The 21158-nt window shown below is 38.4% G+C and overlaps 1 protein-coding gene across 1 annotated transcript in view; it reads left to right on the forward strand.

Annotated features, from left to right (window-relative positions):
* Nucleotides 1-19698, forward strand: part of DACH2 (dachshund family transcription factor 2) — a 306794-nt gene extending 287096 nt beyond the window's left edge. Inside the window, exons 8-12 of the mRNA XM_074147347.1 lie at nt 1391-1536; nt 2167-2314; nt 5790-5933; nt 8964-9029; nt 18688-19698. Of these exons, the coding sequence (XP_074003448.1) occupies nt 1391-1536; nt 2167-2314; nt 5790-5933; nt 8964-9029; nt 18688-18725 (542 nt within the window). The 3' untranslated portion in view covers nt 18726-19698. The remainder of the gene's footprint in view (nt 1-1390; nt 1537-2166; nt 2315-5789; nt 5934-8963; nt 9030-18687) is intronic.
* Nucleotides 19699-21158: the final 1460 nt, after the last annotated feature.

Below are 21158 nucleotides of genomic sequence, written 5' to 3' on the forward strand. Positions count from 1 at the left end.
TCCTTGTTGTCAGATTCTTTCTGAGGTTGTATTTTGGTGGTTTTTTGGTTTTGGTTTTTTTTAATAAGAGGTAGGAAAAGGAGGCCTTTGGAATGTGGCAGAGTCTAATTGTAAATCCTGGCTTTAATATGACCAAGACACTTGACAAATGAAACTATCAGGACTGGCTGTGCAGTTGCCCTTAGAAAACACATGCATCATGAACTTATGGTCAATACATTAGTTGAAAGCTTTACTAAAAAGCAATTGCTGAGAAGATATTCTTCATTATTTCTGCAAGTGCAGGAACATATATATAGACTGGATTTCCCTGGAATATTATACAGAAGTATTCTTTTAACATTTCAGAGTAAAAGAAATGTACAGAGCTCAGGTTTAAAGACTGCTAGCAGATTTTAATTTTGTGGTTTTCAGCAATTAACTTCATTTTTAAAATAAATAGATTTATATAAATTTCTATAAATACTTATATTTATATAATAATTATATAATTTATATAAATACATTTTAACTATCCTCTTCAAAAATGCAAGTTCATTGGTGATAGTACTGATTCATCACAATTTAAAGCATTTTTGAAAAATTACTACTAATGTTGTTTCTGTGATGAGGATGCACATATCTTTAAAGAGCTGATCTATAACAACATGTTCTATTTGAAACAGCGAGTGAAGGGGGAGGTACCAGGTCCCGATTCTACAGTTTGTAAGCGATGCATCAATCTAGTTCCGTGCGGTAAATGTCAGGAGCGAGCCCTGTGCCGGGGTGCCCTCTCCTGTGACCCCCCCCGCCACCCAGCTCTCCTTCTGCCTCCGATAGAGATAACTCAGCAAAGCAGTTTTGGCTGCTGCCTGCGACTAGAAAGGCTGACAGTAGCAAGGTACTTGTTAAGAAAACCTGTGCTGACACTTTACTGACAACGTGGAGTTGGTGCTAGCTAAGCAGGAGGGATGACTCAGTGGAGATTATTTACTGCTGAGTATGGGAAGGATAACGTTAAAGGAGTAAAGAGATATGATACATTTCTTGATTGGAATTTTGTCAAGGTTATAGCAACAAAAAATGTACATCACAGAATGGCAAACATGATAGAATGAAGAAAGGTCATTCTGGTGTAATGAAGTGTGTAATACTGTAGTATAATTCTGTAGAATTTGAGATATAATAGTCTTTATTACAGCTACGTTATAGTCTTTGGTATATTTATTATTGTTCTGTACTGTTTTGGAAACTTTAGCAAGAATCACAGCTGTCCAGACTGAAACAACGTCTGTTTTTACTAACACGCTTGTATTTTGATTTCCAGCTAAAAAGAATGCTAGTTTCTAGAAGTTACTTTTACCTGTATCTCCAATGCTTTCTGATGTTGCTTTTAAACCTATGTTTACAGAAGAGGTCCAAATTGCCATTCCAATAATGAAACCAACCTTAGAAAAAGTCCAACTGGCTGGACAGGCCTTGCCTCCTGGATTTCCGGCGCCATTTCTTTTTGCTGATGGTCTTTCGTCAGTAGAAACGCTATTAACCAACATTCAGGTAAATTATTCTCTCTGGAGCCAGGCAATGTCATGATAGATAAAACGTTTTTCTTTTTCAATCTCTTCAAAAAGTTTCAGAAACTATTTTGTATCTGCAATTCTAATTTCTTTTATTTAAATGCTTAGGTTTCCCCTATCTGGCATTATCGATCATGAAAGGGTTTAATACATTGTCTATTTGACTTAATAGTTGGCAATATTGGTCATATTAAAATTCACCCGTCTCATTATTCCTCCTTTGCTTCTCCCTGCAGTTGACCAAGGTCAGCAATGATACGGCACTCCATTTCTAATAAACCACATCAGTGGGATGAATTAGCAAAAGCTACACTGAATGATTCCATGCCACAAAATTGCTCATATATAACATTTAGCTGCTTCAAACACCCAGTTGGATTCCAGGTCTATGGGTTCCTGCTTTTTATTCTTCTGTTTTCCTAGAGGGTGTAAAAGAAACAAATGGATGAATTTTGTCATAGAATCATAGAATTGTCGAGGTTGGAAGGGACCTTTCACATCATCGAGTCCAACCATCAGCCTAACACTGATGAAAACCATATCGCTAAGCACTGCGTCTACCGCTAAAACAAAAGAGTATTTTCAGTTCTTAAATTTGTGTGTGTTTTAGGGCCTGCTGAAAGTGGCTGTGGACAATGCAAGAGTCCAGGAAAAGCAGATACAGCAGGAAAAGAAAGAGTTAAAGATGGAGCTTTGTAGAGAGAGAGAACTAAGAGAGAGCTTGGAAAGGCAACTCACAGCTGAGCTGCAAAGCAGAGGTGAGTGAATGAAAAATGGAGTTTAGATATCTATTAAATGTATAACCCTTTGGCGTTTCCAGCTGGAGCTATTGAGGACTTGGAGTTAACTGACATTCATACTTCAGTGTAATGCAGCAGTGGACTAGCACTGGTAATGAAAGATTTAAATTTAATAAAAACAGAATGAAGCACACTTTTCTGTACGCAGACAGAACAGTGACTGAAGGATTATTTCCTGGAGGGCAACTGGCCGCAGAGAGTTTTGGCTGGTTCTGTGGAGGAAAGCTGATTCAGTTCCATAGCTTTCACATGTATTATTACCACTCCGCCTGTGTATTCCCAGCCCGATTTCTTCATTTGACAGCTTTAATTTCTTTTGTTTTCTGCTATTATCCTCCAAGCATTGAGGATCGGTCTTACTGTGAGAAGGATAATATGTCTGTAATTTGGGTATTTAGGTGATTTTTTTTCATTACCTTACTATTTCTCTAGCCCATATTTCTGTAGTTTAGGTGCTAGTCAGCTACTTTTTCTTGTAGATAACTTCAGTGCAATAAAATAGATGGAACTGCAAGAAAGCAAGAAGTTGTCTACCCAAGTGCAAGATCTGAAGCAAATAACCCTAGATAATTTTTTTTTTTTCCATCAGGAGAGTGAGATACAATAGCAGTCCCCATATGGGGCCTTCTAAGACAAAACCATGACTGTTTAGAAGCTTTTGATAATAATAGGCAATTAAATTGGTAAATCTGAATTTTTCGCTGCAATATTGCAAAGAAGGCAGTATTCTTTTTAAAATTCATATCTGCATCTAAAGGAGACGAATAGTACTTTATGTGCCAAAAGCTACTTCTAGATTACATCCATGAAATCAGAAAGATAAAACTAGATAAGACCGAAACTGTAGGTGCCAAGAGCTTCCTGTGCATTTTGAATTGAAATTAGGTGTGTAGAACAGAGCAGCACCAAGTCTCGGTAAGAGGCAACAGAGAAGGACACTTCTAAGTCCAGTTGTGAAGGGTCAGTAAATACTATTGAAGTTGTTAAATTGCAGTAGGTGTTCAGAAATGTTGCATCACCCCAGTCTGAGTGTGGATGAGACTACTGTATTTCTGTAAAACACAACTGATCTCCCTGTAGGCAGACAGCACACTGCACCTCCTGAGTCACACTTAAGTCAACAAAACCCATAAGCCATTCGCAGACTTTGTTGGCTTCTGGCTCAAAAGAGAAGTTCACCAATAACCAATATCTTCAGCCAGTATCAATATCCTCAGAATTGTTTGTCTTTCAGGTCGTCACCACATGCACATCTTTATTATTATAGAAAATCAAAGATAGGCTTTTTCACATGGGTTGCTGAATTTTCCAAAGTTACGTTCTACAGATCACATTTTGGCATTCATAATTTACTAAGTAAGGAGATTTCCCATGTAATGGTATCTGCCACCACCCCCACCCCCGACTGGAGCATTAACAAATCCAGAAAGATCTGTAAAAGCCAGTAAGAATTCAGATGAACAAGTGGTCACAAAAAGTTATGTAAATACTGTGGATTTTCCCAGATTTTTTCCAAATTTTTTAGTAAAATTTCTAACAATATTTTCTGATTAGAAATTCATAGTTATCTAATACACAGGAAAAACAAATGAAATAAAAGGGATTGCAAAATACTGCCTGTATAAATTCAACTTTCATTTTAACAATACTTGTGATCAGTATTTGCCAGAGTGTACACACTAGCAAACCTGACTAAAATAGATGGTCATTTTAAAAGGACATTTATGTTTAAGCTCAAATCAGTTTTAGCCTGTTAGTTTTACCCACGTTTTCTAGCGTCATCGCTTCTCCATTTATTTGATTCGGTGATGAATCCATGGGATTAAGTACTGCCCTGTGGAATTTGCTTGGCAAAGGCAGAGATTTTAGATGTAGTTCTGGCCCAAGTAATGGTAACCTGGTGCTTGTGAAAATTAAGGTTAAATATGGGATTAACGGTTTGAAAAGTCTTAAAAGGTGCATTTTATTTCTTGAATTTATATAGGTGAGGGAATACAATCATAGCCAAGGTCAGCAGTTCCCAATGAAGATATAGGATATCTGGCTGCAATTAATACTATACAGTTCTCTAGTTATAGTTTCAACTTTATAGTTGGATTTTAGACTGAGATCAGTCAGGAATACTTCTGGGTTTTGCCAAATCTTACATGGCTGTACCAATGGCCTGTGGATGATCTTTGTCAAGGCACTGTTTCTGCTTTGCCTCTGTGAAGGAGAGAAGATGAGGTGACTGTAAAGTGGGTTGAGATCTAACACAAAGCTGGACAGGACCACTGTTACCTATTTTAAGTCCAAACAGCTAGCTACTGTACAGTTTTATGGAGTCCTTCAGTTAGAAGGAGAATTTGCTAATGAAGAGAATATACTTGATGTACTTATCAGTGTTACAAGCTTGTTTTCAACATGCTTTCTACCTGGGAAGTTCCCTTTTAATTTCTCTCTGAGATTCTCAACATATACCCCATGCTTTTTTGTTTCTCTGGCTTTCCCTCTTTTTCTTATCCCACTAGTGATGAAGTGCAAAAGTGCATTACTCAGTACAAACCCCTTCTCTATGCATTTGATGTTTCATCTGAGTATGTACCCACTTAACCCAGCTTCTCAATAGCCTTACACCTGGCTTCTGTCTTGGGCAGTGGTTCTTGTTATTTCAGTTACACTCCTTCAAAATTCACCTAACTGCTGCTCCCATTTTTACCAAAAGATTTACCACCTAATTCTGTGGGGTTTCGCTCTGTACACCATTGCTACCGACATTTCAGATGCTCCAACAGTGCACACAGGCAGTTTGCCTGCAGAAATAAATTTCATTTCCTTGTAATGTTAGAAAACGTAACTGAAACCGAATCTCTGACACATTAACAAGACCTCCTCCATCCCTGAGGAGGGATCAGGGGAGACATAACCAGTGTGCTTGGATTATCCTTCTAGATGAAGCTTCTGAAGGAGGAGGGTGCACTATAATTCTCAGCAATAAGGGAAAAGGTTAGAATGAAGGGCAAGAGATTTATTTGAGGATGTACGTTGCTGCTGTTGCTAGAAATTAGTTTAAGCCAATGATCTGCTCAACCAAATTCTGCAGGACTGGAGCTGGAATTTAGTCCAAATTGGTGAAGTCTGTGTAACGTGAACCACCGGGCTGGCTCCGAGACGCTTACGTTCTGGTCAGGAGACTTAAATCCATGCGGCTGTTCCAGAGCGAGAATTTTAAGATCCTTAACAAGATCTAAAGCCCTTTCAGATTGTTCATTGTTTCACTACAGGATATGACTTGAGGGTTTGTTTGGTTTTATATCAAATTCATGCCAGATTTTAGTATTTTTTTCTTGAGCTAGAACTGGGCCTTTGAACATTGAACATAAACTCATGTACTGTCACCATTATATATTAATTGTGCTTTAACAGCCATTCTTACAATATATTTACATTTCAGCAACAATTCAGAAACGCTTGAAGAAAGAAAAGAAGGCAAAGAGAAAATTGCAGGAAGCTTTGGAATTTGAATCAAAGAGAAGAGAACAAGTGGAACAGGCGCTTAAACAGGCCACATCAGGTGACGGTCTCAGGATGTTAAATGGTAATGTCTTAGTTGGCCTTTCACAGTTAGCTTAAAATGATGTTTAATTGAGTGGGGAAAAAAAAAAAAAAAGTAAGATGATGCACAAAGAAAATTCCAGAATAAAAAAATTACAATCCTCTCCTGAAAGAATTAAAAATCTATTTCAGGCCATGTGCTCTGGGTCATGAATAAAAAAAAATAAATAAGTCTGCAACTAGAGAAACAGACAGAGCAGTTTACACAGACATGACAAGAAATGCTGAATACATTACCAGAGAAATCTGTTACAGTGCCAGCTAAGACAATGTGAAATTTGGTTCCTATAAGGTTTTCTGAACTCTTCTCTCCCAGCAGGTTCATTTTTAGAACTGCTGAGCTTCATTTTAAAAGCCGTTTGGCTCAAGTTTGCTCAGCCTCAGGACCTATTAGGTTTGTTAAATATGTATCAGCTTTCAGAGCTGACTAGGTTTTGAATACTTCCCAAATATTCTTGTGAAACAAAAGCAAATCAGTTAATCTCCTAAACACAGTGATTATGTTTTGGGTAGTGGGAGATATGCCTCTCCTTCTTAATATGGTTCTGGCCAAAGTTTAGAGCTTTGGTTTGACTCTTGAAGACTGAACCTAGTTGAGTTTTAATTGATTTCAGGTTCTGCAGCTTGGGTTTAGTCTGTGCGTCCCCACTCCACAGCCTCTGCAGCAGCTCATGAATCAGAGTTACATTCAGACTCTGCTGCCTTTGTACGTCCTGCAGTCTTTATGACAACTTTGTGCCGCCTGCTTTGGGCGCTGCTTGCAACTGGGCCATAACAACATAAGCAGACTGCAAAACCTGCCTGAACTGCTGAGTAAAAATAATGAGTTTAGCTTGTCTTGAGTTCTCAGTTGTGAGGACTACCCGAGCTGTTTTTTAAAGTTAGGGTAAGCCTGTCTACGTGAACTGCCATTGCAACACTCTGCAATGGACTGTGAGTTGTGATTTATCTAGAGCACCTAAGAGATATAAACTCTTTAAGTACGAGAGCAGCATCTTTCAGAGGCATTCTCATCTGCTGGGTTTTATAGTCCAGCATATCACTGTAACCAGGAACTGGCTGGCTTTTGTGATGTACTGACAGTGAACGGTGGTGATTCAGGCATGGATATACAGCTTGCAGTAGCACCGTGATAAGGGACAATGACCCAAGGGAGAGTGAGTGGACAGAGCCAGCAGAAACCTTTTCCACTGCCCCCACTGGATCAGAAAAATGCCCAGATCGGCTCCCACAGACATAGCCAGCACCTTGAGTTGAAAGTCAGAAAAAAACTAAAAATCTGATGTTCTGTAAGGTCATTCACCCAGGTTCTGCCGTTGCTGGTAAGCACCTGCCGCTGGCACAACAGTTAAGAGTACTCAGCAGTTCTGGAAGCCACAAATTAAAGGGTACCAACCTGCCAGCAATGTGATTAACAGATCTTTACATCTGCTATTGTGGGCCGGGCTGCTAACGTTTTGATTTGCAGGCACACTCAGGTAGTCATATATATGTTAGTGCCTGCAAGAAGCTGATATTTACATGCTAATCTGATTGCACATGCAAATCAGGTAGCTCATTAGCATCTTAATCCACAATTTAATTGCAGGTACAATTTTATGACAACAAAATGTGAAGGGCTATTCTGAATATTTTTCATTTAACTCTGACGCTCTGTCTCATTTAACAGATGTTGTTATTAGTTACAGATGACTTTGTCATTTTATGTATATACAACATATATTCTAAAACGTTTGAAAAGAACGAACCTTTTTAGATTAATAGCTCAGTGCCCTGAACTTTCCTTCAAAACATGAATCTGAATAAGGGAAACTCTATGTGATAGCAGTCACTTGTAATTTTATAAGAAAAAATTGTATACATTACAATATTTATTTGCTCATACATATTTGTAGGGCTATATATGCGTACATTACATATACTTCACTTACACCTATATTACTAAGATATTACTCACATTACTCTTCTGTGCATGGCCTATACTTTAACGGTTGCCCTGCTCTGACGTGGAGTTTGGTCAGGCTGTAGGGTAACCAGCAAAATGTCATCTTTGTGATAGATACTGACACAAAGTGATCTGAGAAAGGGACAGCGCAGTTGTTCTCTATTTGAGAAAGTCCAGAACAGGCTTCTGCATAGAAAACTTCAAAACCGTGCATGCAGCTCCCTTTCAGGTGTGTTTTTTTCCTGCTGTAATTTCTAAGTGCTATATTATAAGGGAAGCAGATGTTTCTCCAGGATTCGAGGTGCCGTGGATTCAAATCACATACCCTTCATGCTAATCCTTGTTGGCACAAGGTGGATAATGGCATCTGTTATTGTAACACCCTGGGGTGTTCGAGCCCCGCCCCCACCTTGAAGGACTGTGCATACAGAGGTATTATCAATAGGAAATTAAGTAGTTCAAAAGTGCATGTCGTTATGAGACTCTTTCTCAACTTGGAAAAAAGCACAGTCCATTTTGGAAAGCTCTTCTCTGGAAAAGTTTCACAAATATCACATATGTAATTTTGGTTTGGGTGATAACATAGCCTGAGCTCCGTCTTTTAAATGCAGTTTTCACAGTCCTTGCCTGTAACATGCACTCATACGGACTGATACGTGCACACACGCTCACTGGCATTGGCTATACTCTTTAATTCCGTACTTTGCAGGTATATGGCTAGGAGAGTTAATGTAGTTTAATATTATCACAGTTTAATTTTGACTTTTATTTTTCATGTCAGATGCCCTCATTCTCCAAGAGAATTTTACAGACTTATTAGTATCATGTGTTGGTGATTATCTGATCGTCAGACAAATGTGAAGCACATTAAAAATAATTCACTGTGAGACCAGTAATGTTTGCACATTTCGGAAACGATTTACTACTGAAAAATCCTATGGACACCAAATGTTTTATGCAAGACTGTGTAACTTGGAGATCACCCTAGTTTGCTATAAATATTTTTCTAAAGATGCACGAGAGAAGGACAAAGGGCAATGCATTAATCTTCAGTGTCACGTCTTTCAGATGCTGGAATCCCAGATATGGAAATAGAACACAACGGAACCCAACATGACAGTGCAGCAATGCAAGGTGCAGTATGTACCACATCGCATCACAGCCATGTTCATCATAAGCCGTATTAACAATTAAATTAAATGCAGAATAGTTTTTGTCTCTGTTTTCCTGCTTTAAGAAAAATGTAAATTATACAACTTCATTTTGTTTTCCTGTTCAGTGTAGCAAACCTTTGTAAGATCAGTACTTTATAAGACCAGAAATTAAATTTGTTTAAAGTGAGGTGTGGAAAACTCATATTTAGCTCTCAGATACATGTGCTTAGTTCAAAAGTGATTTTACAAATGATTTATCTTTTTAAAATAGTTTACTTCTGATCCCTACCTGCCTATCAAGATCATAGGTGTTTTCAAAAAATACATAAACTGTAGGTGTAAAAGGAAAGTCATGTTCATGTTATGAGCAATTATATATTTTCCTCACTGTTCAGTTACTGTTTGTAAATACAGAAAATTCATGTATTGTCTTGAGTGCTTCCCAAAGAATAATAAATGTATTCTGGCTATAGGCTGTGAAGCAAAGGAGTTGTGTAGTCATCATTTAGGGGAGCTGAGATACAGAGACCTTAAGGGTTTTTTCCATTACCATTGGAAGCCTATTTGAGAAACGCAGAAAATCCATAGTCACCTGTGATAAAATTTAATCTGAGCAATCTGAACATAGAAATTCTCTGACTTTGGAGAAAGTCTAGTTTTTCTCCCTTCAATCCTGTCCCATATTCATTACACACCATTCAGTTCTGCGCTGGCTACTATAGCAGCCTGGAGACAGCTGCCTGTTTCTATATAACTGCTTCTTTTTAGAGCACTTCCACCCTTTCTACTGAATCATGTAATGGTAATATGCAAAAAATAACGTGAGTTGAAGTTACTAAAGACAGTCCCCTTCTGTGTAGACAGAAGAAGGACTGCAGTGCCGTTCTAGATAGAAACATAACTTCCAGCATTTCTCGACTGTTAAAGGCTTGACTTTGCATACCTCTGGTATGCATCTGTCGTCCATCTGTCATCTATACAGGAAAGCTTTCAAATATTTTTACTGCTGTCTCTTTTTGTGATTTTAGGGTCATATGGTATGTATTATAAAGGAGAATCGCAGCTTTATTGTAATGCATATATATCCATATAACATATGTGTGTGCGTATGTACACATATGAGTAGAGTTGTGCTCTAAATACTGCAATTGGAAAATCGTTACTGCCAGAAATAGTCAAAATATTGGATAGGCACTTGGGACACGTGTATTTAAATTTGACAAGCAAAATACTACTAACGTTCCTGATCTATTTGTGATACCTGCTGAGATGAGTGCTCAGTGCTCTTCCAAAAAGATTCTGAAAGTCCAAGGTGCATCTGGACATAATCTAGTAAAAAAAAAGAGAGTTAATTTCAATTTTCAGTTGAAGAAAAAAAGTTACAGTTGGCTCAAATGTGTCTTCCCATCAAAACTGATTATAAATAACTTCGGGGAAAGCGATGCATAGCCACTTCCAACAACCGTTTACTTACTAGAAGGAATTAAGAGAACTTTCTTACACTTCTGCAGTCTATTGATAGACAAGAAAACCTCGCGATTTTATGATTTTTATTTCAGGTTGGTTTGTTTTTTTTTTAAAAAATCTGATCCCAACAACATCATTTTCTAGTTTTAACAGGCTTTGGATCATGAAGTTTTTGTTCAAGTTAAGAGCCTGAACAAAGGGAGAGCTGGGTATCCCCTGTGTTCAGTATCCCTGAGCTTGGTGCCCCTCTGTGAAAGCAGAAGGTGACTTACTTACCCAATAGGAGCTGTAAACCTGTCTTGTGCTCCTCAGTGACAAAGCATCTCTTGTCTTCACCACCGTAATGACTGGCAGTGTACGCTGACTTCTGTGACAGCTTTGGCGTGGTACTCCTGTTCAAATGTAACAGTGTGATGAGCTTAGCTAGTTTTTCACTAAGCACTCCCAGCTGATAAAAAGGTTTCTGGAGAGTTCTCTATAGAGCTTGTTTAGATTTCAAAGTGTGTCTGTCCTGTAGCACCACCTCTTTCATTTTTATTTATGCTGATACTGAAATATCTTTTTATTCTCTTCTCCTTTGATTACAGTTTTTGTACTTGACAGCTACTACTGCACTGCCATCTTTAACAATTCGAACACACTCCCTCATTGCCCCCTTCGTTTGCTGCCTTTGTTTTTTTGGGCCCTGGGAGGAGGAAGGGTCAAAACGCATGGTCCTAATACAAAGCTGTTTCCAAGCTTCCAAAATCTATCTCTGTTGCACAGAAAAAAGCGTTAGCATCAATGCAGACCTTTCTTTTGCTGTTGTCAATAGCTCTGCTGGACAGAAATCTATCATTTGCACAGTGCCTCTCCTTTGAAATTCAATTAGTTTCACTGCCAGTATCTCCTTAAGACGGTTTAAGCAAAGTTACAAAAATACTGCACAGCCACCTTTCACAGTCATTAAGTCATATCATATTTTATGCTCGTTTCTTAAAATGATTTTATTAACACAAGCTGTTCATATACTGGGATTCCGATCTGCATTATAAATCTTTCCCATTTAGTTGACTCATTTTCACTATGCTTTGTATATTAATTGAAATTTTGTGCAGATGAGACTTAAAACTTTTTTGAACTTTACAGTCTAATACGTCCATTCTCCATAAACCTGATCTTCTAGACCAGCATAGCCTGATCTGAGAGAAGCTTTTTAGCTGAACAAAATAGAAAAGTACTAATTGCTGTAGTCACGAAGCCCCCTGCACAGCTGAGTGGTGCAGGAGAGGGTGATGCATGCACACGGATACCCTTCTGGTCTTGCTTCCATAACTCACTTGTGGGCCAGCAAGATAGTGCATCAACCATTTTATCAGCCAATCTCCGTTTCACATAAAATAAACATACTGGGTGTCATTAAGTGCACCTTCAGATCAATGATTTTTGCAAATGACATTCAAGTACCATTGGAGTAGTGCATTTTTGCTGATAAAAGCAAATTAAATTAGCACAACTACAAGTGTGCTGATAAAAACTAAAACCGAACAGCAGCACCATTAGCTAACAAAGTAATATTTTCTCTTTACTGCTTTCTGCCATTTAGTTATTATCCTATTGGAAATCTAATTATAATCCTTTTACTCCCTAGTCAAACTTCACAGTTTTTGCAAGCTTAGCACTGACAAGTGATTTCATTACATTTGATTGCCCGCGCCCAGATTGACTTAACTTCACTCCGAGACCTAAAAGCCCTCTCAGTTTCTCAGATTCCCTGTTTGCACATTACAGCAACAGCTCCTTTAATTAATTAGCATGAACAGCAGTAACATGAACTGCTGAACAGAAAATAACATCATTTTATGATCGCAGGGAGACTTCTCCTTTTGCATGTTTATACCTTAGTTAACTTTTGTATTACTATATTTCATTGTTAGGGGATATTGGAACAATCAGCAAAGCAATGTTATCTTAAAATTTTAAAAAATAGATGTTACGATAATACTTGATGATAACAATTTACAAAAAATAAAAGACTCTAAATTTCAAGAAGGAGGCAACAGCACGGGCAGACAGACTTTCCTGACATGCAAACATGGTTCAGAGGAAATATGGTCCACTGTACCTGAAACAGGAGGGTGACCCAGAACTGCTGCTGCTGCTGCTTTTGTTTTTGAAATAACCCAGCAGAGATTTACCACAAAATCTCTCTGTAGCCACAACTAACTTCTTATTTTTATCTGTTTGCCAAAGATGAAGGAACTGGTGAAGTTGTAACATATTGTGGTTTTTATTAATTAGAAAACTGGGCTTTTTTTTTCATTATGCTGATACAACCAGTCAGTTTTCAAGCTAGTCTATAGTAAAAAGGCACACGGGGGACAGAAGAGAGGGGTAGTGTTTTTAAGAGGTTTAACAACTTTGTTTTACTGTATCAAATTATACCTCCAAATGCTGCTGTCCACTGAAAGCAGCCACGCAAAGGAATTTCAGAGTAGTCTACAACTGTAAGAGATAAATTCAACATCATCTTGTAAATGACAATGCTATTGTCATGGTCTTGCTTTCAATGAAAAAAGTGTTCAAGCACATACAATTTTACATAAGAAAAGAGCAGAACCCTGTGATTAGAAACCCTTGAGATGATTAAACTAAACAGAGGCCTGGTATTTTCTTTGTGAGCGAGTTCTTTGCTACTATCATCTTCTTCGTTTGAGTCTTGGGCTTTTTCTTCTCCCTCCTGTCCAAGCCGCGCTCTGTCCTCAGTGCATGACCTGCTCTGGACACTCTGAATTATTAAATCTCTGGTGGTTACCTTGTGCTGTGTCATATTGCAGCGCTTCTAGAAACACTCTTTCGAAGTTTGTGTGCCATTACCGGACTGTCCTACCCATGCACACACTGGCCACGCGCTGCTAAAAGCCGTCTTATTAGCTGCTAACCAAGAAAAGGGCTCTCGTTAGCAACTAGCCATGAGATTACTGTGCTGACTGACTACATGGCTTGCCTGCTGGTGATGCAAATGCAGGGCTTTAAAAAATAATGGTGTAGCTGCTCTTAATCGCAGTGTTATTTCTACATTTGATACAGTGTTTTTCTGAATCTCTCTCTCTGTAAACTCATACATGAGGGAGGAAGCTGAGATTTTGTGATTTACTGGAAACAAAAGGTGAGAAAAAGTCTCCCCAGGAGAGTGTCGAGTGTAAAGGTTCATACCTTTTCTATTCTTACAAAGGGCCAAAACGTTTATTCAATAATTGAGGGTCAGTAGGCTCGAACATTTCCTAAGCAGGAACCACTATGTTACCTTCCTGTCAACTCAAACTGACAATGGCAATCCAGCAGCTGCATAGTTTGTATTCAGCGAACAGATTCTTGTCCTTGACTATTCATTAGAAAGCTTATTTTCTGTGGAAGTTCTTAGGGCCATTAACATGGATGTGGAAATACTTGACAGAGTTGACTCGGTACAAAAAATCAGCGGGGAAGAAGCCCCAAATGCAGCACCTCCGAGTGTGTGCAGCACTGAAGGGCCTGCCTGCTGCGGGAGCGAGGGCCCGCAGGGAGGAGAGGTCTGATACCGCTCCCCTCATCAGTGCAGCCAGCATTAGACATCAGAGACTGCACATGTGCAGGGGTGGAAAAGAGGAGATATGAAAGAGCGAGAGATTAAAAGAAACCAAGCCAAACTTCATTAGTATTGCTGCTCTCAGAAGCAGCATTTATTGTTCACATTCTTCCGCGAGTCGAGCGGAAACCATGCCTTGCTCACGGTGTGTTATTTTTTTTTCTCTTTCACTGCTCAGTTTGGAAAATATTTATGAGTAAGTGGAAGGGAAAAATTTTGGTGGACAACTAATAAACGGGCAAAGACATCAATTTTACTCACTGTTGTCATTTGGCTGAGTGACTACCCCAAAACCATGGGAACTGGCTGCAGGCCGGGTCTTGTTTTTTCACGGTCGCGAAGGGATCCTTTTCTGTGTTTTTCCTGATTGCTGTGGTCCTTACCCCACCAGCAGGGGCCTGGATGAGGCTCCCTCCCGGCCAGTCAGCACTCCTGTTTGCTAAGAGGTTTAGGGAGAGAGGGTTTTTTTTGAAGGATTTCATCCACAGCAGGAGCTAATGCAAACGGTTCTCCGAGTTTTCTTTTTGCAAAATAACAGTATGATTCAGGCTATTTAGCCCAGCTTTATAAGTTAGATTTATTGTCATGACATCATTGTCTTTTCCATGTGTCGCTGCAGCCAAAGCTCAGCTTGGCTCTGATCTGAGACACTGACTCTGCTTATGTAGCCTCGGAAGGGTGGAGAGCTCAGCTCCTGTCCGGCACACCTGCGGTATCGTGTGAGACTCTGATTCCACCCCTCAAGTAGAAGTTGTGCTGCCCTCGTCCCTCCTGCCGCTCTTCTGTCTGCAGAAACACAGCCACGTCTCAGCTCTACCTTTATTTTACAAGCTCTCCCAACTCTCCTTCATCTAATTAGCAAAGCGGGATTTTCAGTTTATTATTTCATCTCTGCTACCCATATTCTCTGCAACATGTAGTGCTGGGTTTTATTTTTTAAATTGCACGAATAATTTACAGTTACTGATACAAAAAATTTATCCTTGTTTTCTCATTATGTAGCAGATCCCAAATTTCCTTCCTCCAATTTACAGTGTGCTGAAGTTGAACAATCCCAGCCTGTAGCTGTCCCGGTTAATCGCAGCCAGACGGCTGCGTCGCGTTGCTCCCCTTCCTGGATGGGATTTGCACACCAGCATTACTGGGGCGCGTTTCTTTATGCAAGTTGTGAAAGTTCACGTGGACACTGTGTTTTAAAGTTATTGTATTATGGAAATACAGCTGAATTACGACTTAAAGATATTACAAACAAGGCCTCACAAAGGATTCAGAAAATTCAGAGCTGCTGAAAAGGCTGAATAAAAAGAAAAAAAAAAAGAGAAAAAATTGAATAAATATGCAGATTATAATTATTGCTTTTGGATTTGTCCTTTATACACACATTAAAACCTTGAAAGAAAAATATGATACTGTTGCTGAAAGAGAGTGCAAGAGATGAATGTATACCCTGGACTAACAACTCAGGGAAGACAACACCATCCTGAGGGAAAATTACAATTATTAACATAGGCTCTGGCTCACTAAGAAATTGTGAGATCTTTACTTGTCTTATACATCGTGAAGGGAAAAAAAAATCCTTTCTAAATGTCTTGCTTATTAAGCCAGTCATGCATTTCACTGTAGGCTGTAAAGCAGTATAACATGCACAGGGGGCTCATAAGCATATTTTAGTGTTAGGGAATATCATTTATACAGTTTTTATATTGTCAATATTACCCCTAGAGAATGAGATTAGGCTTTAAACTACTGTAAATCCACGCTTTTGCTCACCTTTGTATAATTTCATTTTTTAATAGAATGAAGCTCACATAAATGAACATTTGATTAAGGGATAAACTTAATAAAAGAATACATTTATTGCACACAGATTTATTCAAATCTTTGCTGTATAATACAGTAAAATGCTGTAAAATGGTATGTAGCTTGCAGTCAGCTACACTGAGGGGATGGTGAATGTTCTCCAAAAAGATGAATTTGACAACATCTCATTGTCTTTCATGTATAAGTGGTAGCACAGATGCTCCTAAGGCTTTAATTCCTCATAGGTGGTTGCTGTATGACGTTAATGCCATGGAGTTAAGTTTATTGCACAGCAACAAAAAAGTATTTTAATTTCTGGAGAATAACTGAGAGCTTTATAAAAAAGGAAATAGTTAACTATGCACTTTTCTGTTTACTGATCAATAATATCTCCTGGGTGGCTGCACTATGCTTGAGCTTTGGCATTTATTTTCTCTCTTACAGGTATTCCAGATACCTCCATTGATCTTCCCTTGAGATATAAAAGGAATAGGAAGGGAAAATTGAAACCTGTTTCAATAGTCAGTTCATCAGCCCCGTGATACCCTCGATGACCACCTCTTACCTTAGTTTGAAAAGTAATTATTAAAATACAATAAAAATACTAAGAATTTCAAAAAAAGAATATTACTGATCCTTACTGATCCCATTTTTGATAAATCAACTCTTCCCTTGAATGCACGTCCAGATTCCTCCCCTCCTCTTGTCACCAGGCACAGCAGCACCATAAACATGGGCACGTACGTGGTCTCTGCCTCACTGTCTTTGTCTGCACAAATATCAAGCATCAAACGTATCAGAAGATGAAGGTGATGCCCAGTGGCCATTTAAATTGCGAATTATGTACCTAATTCCTGCTGACTTTCATTGGTGTTATATGGACCAAGCATGCCCGTAAATCCCACCCCGTGTAGGTGGGTAGGCAAGAAGATACCTTTGTACATCTGGCTGCTGAGCCCAGGCCCTCAAAAGCGCGCTGGTGCGTGGGCGTTGGATGCCCAGGACGTGTAATGCTTTGGCTGCTTCTCTGAGGGCCATGGAACCGGTGTGTGATTGGCACGAGCAGCATGCTATGGCAGAACTCTAGCCTTTCCGACTGCCTATAAAGACTATTCCTATCATTTTTTGAGGGCAGCCAAACCTGTAGATTCTGTCAGTGGCTACCTTTTTTAGAAGTACAACTTTAATACAGGCTCGATCACCTATAGCCTGCAATGGGAAGAAATCACGTGCATCTTCCTAATAATCAGAAGGAGAAAAAAAACCCCACAAACCAAACAAACCCCACAATGTTCAGTATATGCATTTCTGCTTACCCCCTCCCCAGGCTTTAATATTTGCCCCACTAAGTTGAAGACATTTCAATCAGCCAAAGGCCTGAAACTAATTTTAGTCACTTCTTTGGACGTTCCCATGCTCCTAAATGTTCCTCTGGAGATGTTATGTCCCTGGCTCTTCTGATCTTTATTCTTGTTTACATCCAAAATACATATTAAATCATCTCTGTTTGGAGAGTCTGAGCCTCCTTAAAACCATGAAACATTCAATTACTAATTAGCTGTTTCCTGTTCCTAATGAAGTGAACATGTCGGATTTGGATTAAAATTCAGCTACTGCTCTCCTCTGTTTATGGTTCCAGATGTTTTTGTTTTATCTAGGAGGTTACTTTGACAGCTACTGCTAAATGATAAATCACTCATATTATAGCTGAAATGCATTTTGAAATTGAAATGTGGCAAACTTTGAGATTGCTCCAAGGATCAGTGTCAGTTCGCAGGTCAATACTTGTTCTTTCCTTATGAGTGTTCAGTATTGGCATATGTAAAACAGTAATGGGATAGATGTCAACATTATACAAAATGCTTCTCAATATTATCATTTTGCTATCATCTTCGAGATCAGTACTTGCGGGTTTAGCTGGGTGGATTCATGATTCATTGTATAATGGACAAGAATATGGATTCTTGTTAGCTTTCATTTCTGTGGGCCTTTTAATACTTATTTTTTCTCTGGGCTTAATGTGAAAAATCATAGTTGAGAGGTACTATAGCTAGGAATATTTTTATGAAGGAAATAAGTGGTTTTCTACTTGTTTCCCCAAATAAAGAAAAACATTTTTAAAAGAAATGTGGTGGTTTCTGAATGAAAGAACCATTTTCCAAAGAACAGATATTGATTTACTTCTATTCCATTTTTTAATGCAATGCAATTTTGTTTTAACACACTGTTCCCAAGAAGGTTTTGTGCATTTAATAATGGTATGTTGTAAAGCTGATGCCATGCTACTCGGTTTATCTTACAGAGGCATGCAATACAACACAGGCTGATGACTGAAAAAAAGAAGGAAAATGAGTGTTCAATTTAAAAGCAAATGTCATAAAGGAAGAAAATTAAAATAAAAACATTTATAGTCTACTCAGCAGCTGTTGGATGGCAACCACCATTACAAACAGGGCTGGTTGTATTTTCAGCCCAGCTGAGTGCCCACACCTGTGCCACTGGGTTCGAAGGCAGTCAGCGCACTGAGGCCGGCTCATTTCTCTGCACAACATTCACCTCTCCAGGGCTTTGTCATCGGGCGCCTCTTTTTCCAATGTAAAGTGTACTCACGTGATGGACAGTTTGTATCACTTGTAGATCTGATAATTTGGTTTGAGAAAAAAAAAGTCCACACACAAATAAGGAAACCGACCTGTTTCAATTAATTATAAAATGTGTAACTGTGTAATTGACTTTTTTTCTTTTCTTCTTTTTTTACCTCCAGAAAACAGAACATACATCAAACCTACTATTATGTACTGAAAGAAACACCTATTGCTGAAAAATGTATAATGATCACTATTTGAAGACTATATAGTTCATGAAAAACGTCCCTTCCAACCTTTGATGCCTTCAGTACTGTGTGAAGAACAGGATTTGTAGCATGAAACTTGAAGGACAATTTCAAGCAATTTACTGTTGCTGCATCGAAAACTGCCGTATTGTCATTAAGAAATATTGAGACTTTTTACAAGCTTACCATACCAAACCAAGCCTGTTGCAACAGATCATTTTTAGGTCCCCAGAGATAGAAAGGAGTTTTAGTATTTTTAAGCACATACAGGAATTATTTCCCCTTCCCCCCCAAAAAAAGAACTTCTTTTTTTTTTCCTAAGGAGGTAGCTATTACTGTATAGCAATGGCACAATGATTTTAAGCCACAAAGGTCCTCACTGGCTGTACATCATACAAGTCCAGTTTATCACTGAAACTGTTCAACATGGAGCTGTTTCGATTGTGTTTATAAATTAAGCTTTGTTTACTGAAGCAGATACTCGATATATATTACGTTTTAAAAAGAAATGTGTGTACATTTTTTAAAAGAATGATGTAAAAATTGTCCTTTCATTAGATGACCAATTCAAAAGTGTGAGCTAAACCCTAATAGCTGACGTAATATGAGGATTATAATTGATGCTTTTTTTTTATGCTCAGTTCAGCTTGGCTTTTGGTCTTTTAAGATGAAAAAATGAATATGCAGTAGAGTGTTAGATAATGGAAACTTTTAAGTATGGTTTCTCTGTTGTACCATATTAAGTTAAAAGTACACATTCTTTGTTAAAAATGTTCTTGCTAAAAATACAGTATTAAAAATTTTTTTGTTTGACTTTGGAAATCTTTTAAGATTTTTTTTTTGACTGTGAATTCCCATAGTTATTGTACTAATGCAAAACAATATTTTGCACTATTAAAATTACTTGAAGAAATTACATAATAAAGAGGGTGGGTTGGCATTAAACATTTTCCTAATTATTGTATGTTCCAAATTCTGAACTTTGCAACTGAAACATTGCTTTCTCAAAATATGTGACTGAAAGCTGGTTTGAGTCAAGTGGAATTAAGTAATCACCTCTTCACTCTTTACTTTCATTCATGGGTCAAAGGCATAATGCTTAGTTACTTATAAACTCATGTTTATATATGCATACTTATGTTTACACACACACACACCCCCTGAATTAAATCACTGTCACTTAAAACAAACCTTTAAATAGATCTATGGGGCACATATTTCCTATGATTATGTGTGCTACTACCTATATCTGTATGTCTAGTGTTCAAAATTTCATTTATTTTTATCACTAGTTTTTTTTTTCTGGTTAACAGACTTTTGCTAACTTTCAAAGTGTAGCTTCAAACTATGCTATGTAATACAGCAGAAAGAATAATCTGATTTTTCGTTCCTAAAAGAAAAGCTATTACATCAGGATTCTCTGAAATGAGGGTTGGACCTTATTTCTAAATCTTATTTTTAAAAAGGACTTGAAACAGTCCTTGGGGTACTGCAGCATTTCTGACTGATTGACCAAACTCTGGTGTTGCTCCTGTGAATTGCAGATTTTGAAGAGAGCTCTTTGATGCATTTTAGAAAGACTTAAAGTAACTAAATATTTCAGTCTTTGAAGTGGAAGCATTTTTGCATTTTTCTTTAGTCTCCATAAAGGCAATTTTAGCTTTTTTTTTTTTTCCATCAATGGCTGATCTACATTTCTTAGGGATGCATTGATACTGGGTTGATGAGCACATCATTGATTTCTAATTTGTCCTTCCCAGAATAGTTTTAAATGTCAAAGTACTGGCAAATGAGATTTAGGAAACTGATAAGACACTGAATCTGATGTTAAGTCCTTACTGGGTAGCTCCTGATAAATATTGACAAACCAAGACACCGAGCTTTTTATGTGTTAGCTCAACCTAATGAGCACACTTGTAACTAACACTTTCTGTTGGAGAAACCTATTAAAGCCAGAACAAGCAATGGGTTTGGCCATTTATGATTGAATAAATATAAAAGTGCAGATGTCAAATCTTTTTTATTCAATTTTACCTCCTATCATCTCTACAGGAATATTCCAAATGACACCCTCCTGCAGAGGAGTCTGGCCCCAAAACTTGCATGGTTGTTTCTGTCAGCTGCAGCGTGGAACGTGGGGGGTGACTGTGGAGCTGAGGAGCTGATTCCCAGCAGGAAGCCAGCCCAGGCAACAGCACTGTGTTGCACACACAGCCTCTGCCCCCCGACACACAGACTTTTCGGGGGTGAGGTCTGCCACAGCGTGTGACAGTGTACAAAGCCTCAGTGCAGACTTAGTTCCAGGCGCTGCAACTGAGCACGAAAGGCAAGAAAATGAGGAAATTGCTTTCATGTCATCTCTTCTAGGTCTTTGTTGATCATGTCATTTAGAAGCAGAAGGA

This window comes from Numenius arquata, chromosome 5 (assembly GCF_964106895.1).
Source record: "Numenius arquata chromosome 5, bNumArq3.hap1.1, whole genome shotgun sequence".
Lineage (NCBI taxonomy): Eukaryota > Metazoa > Chordata > Aves > Charadriiformes > Scolopacidae > Numenius > Numenius arquata.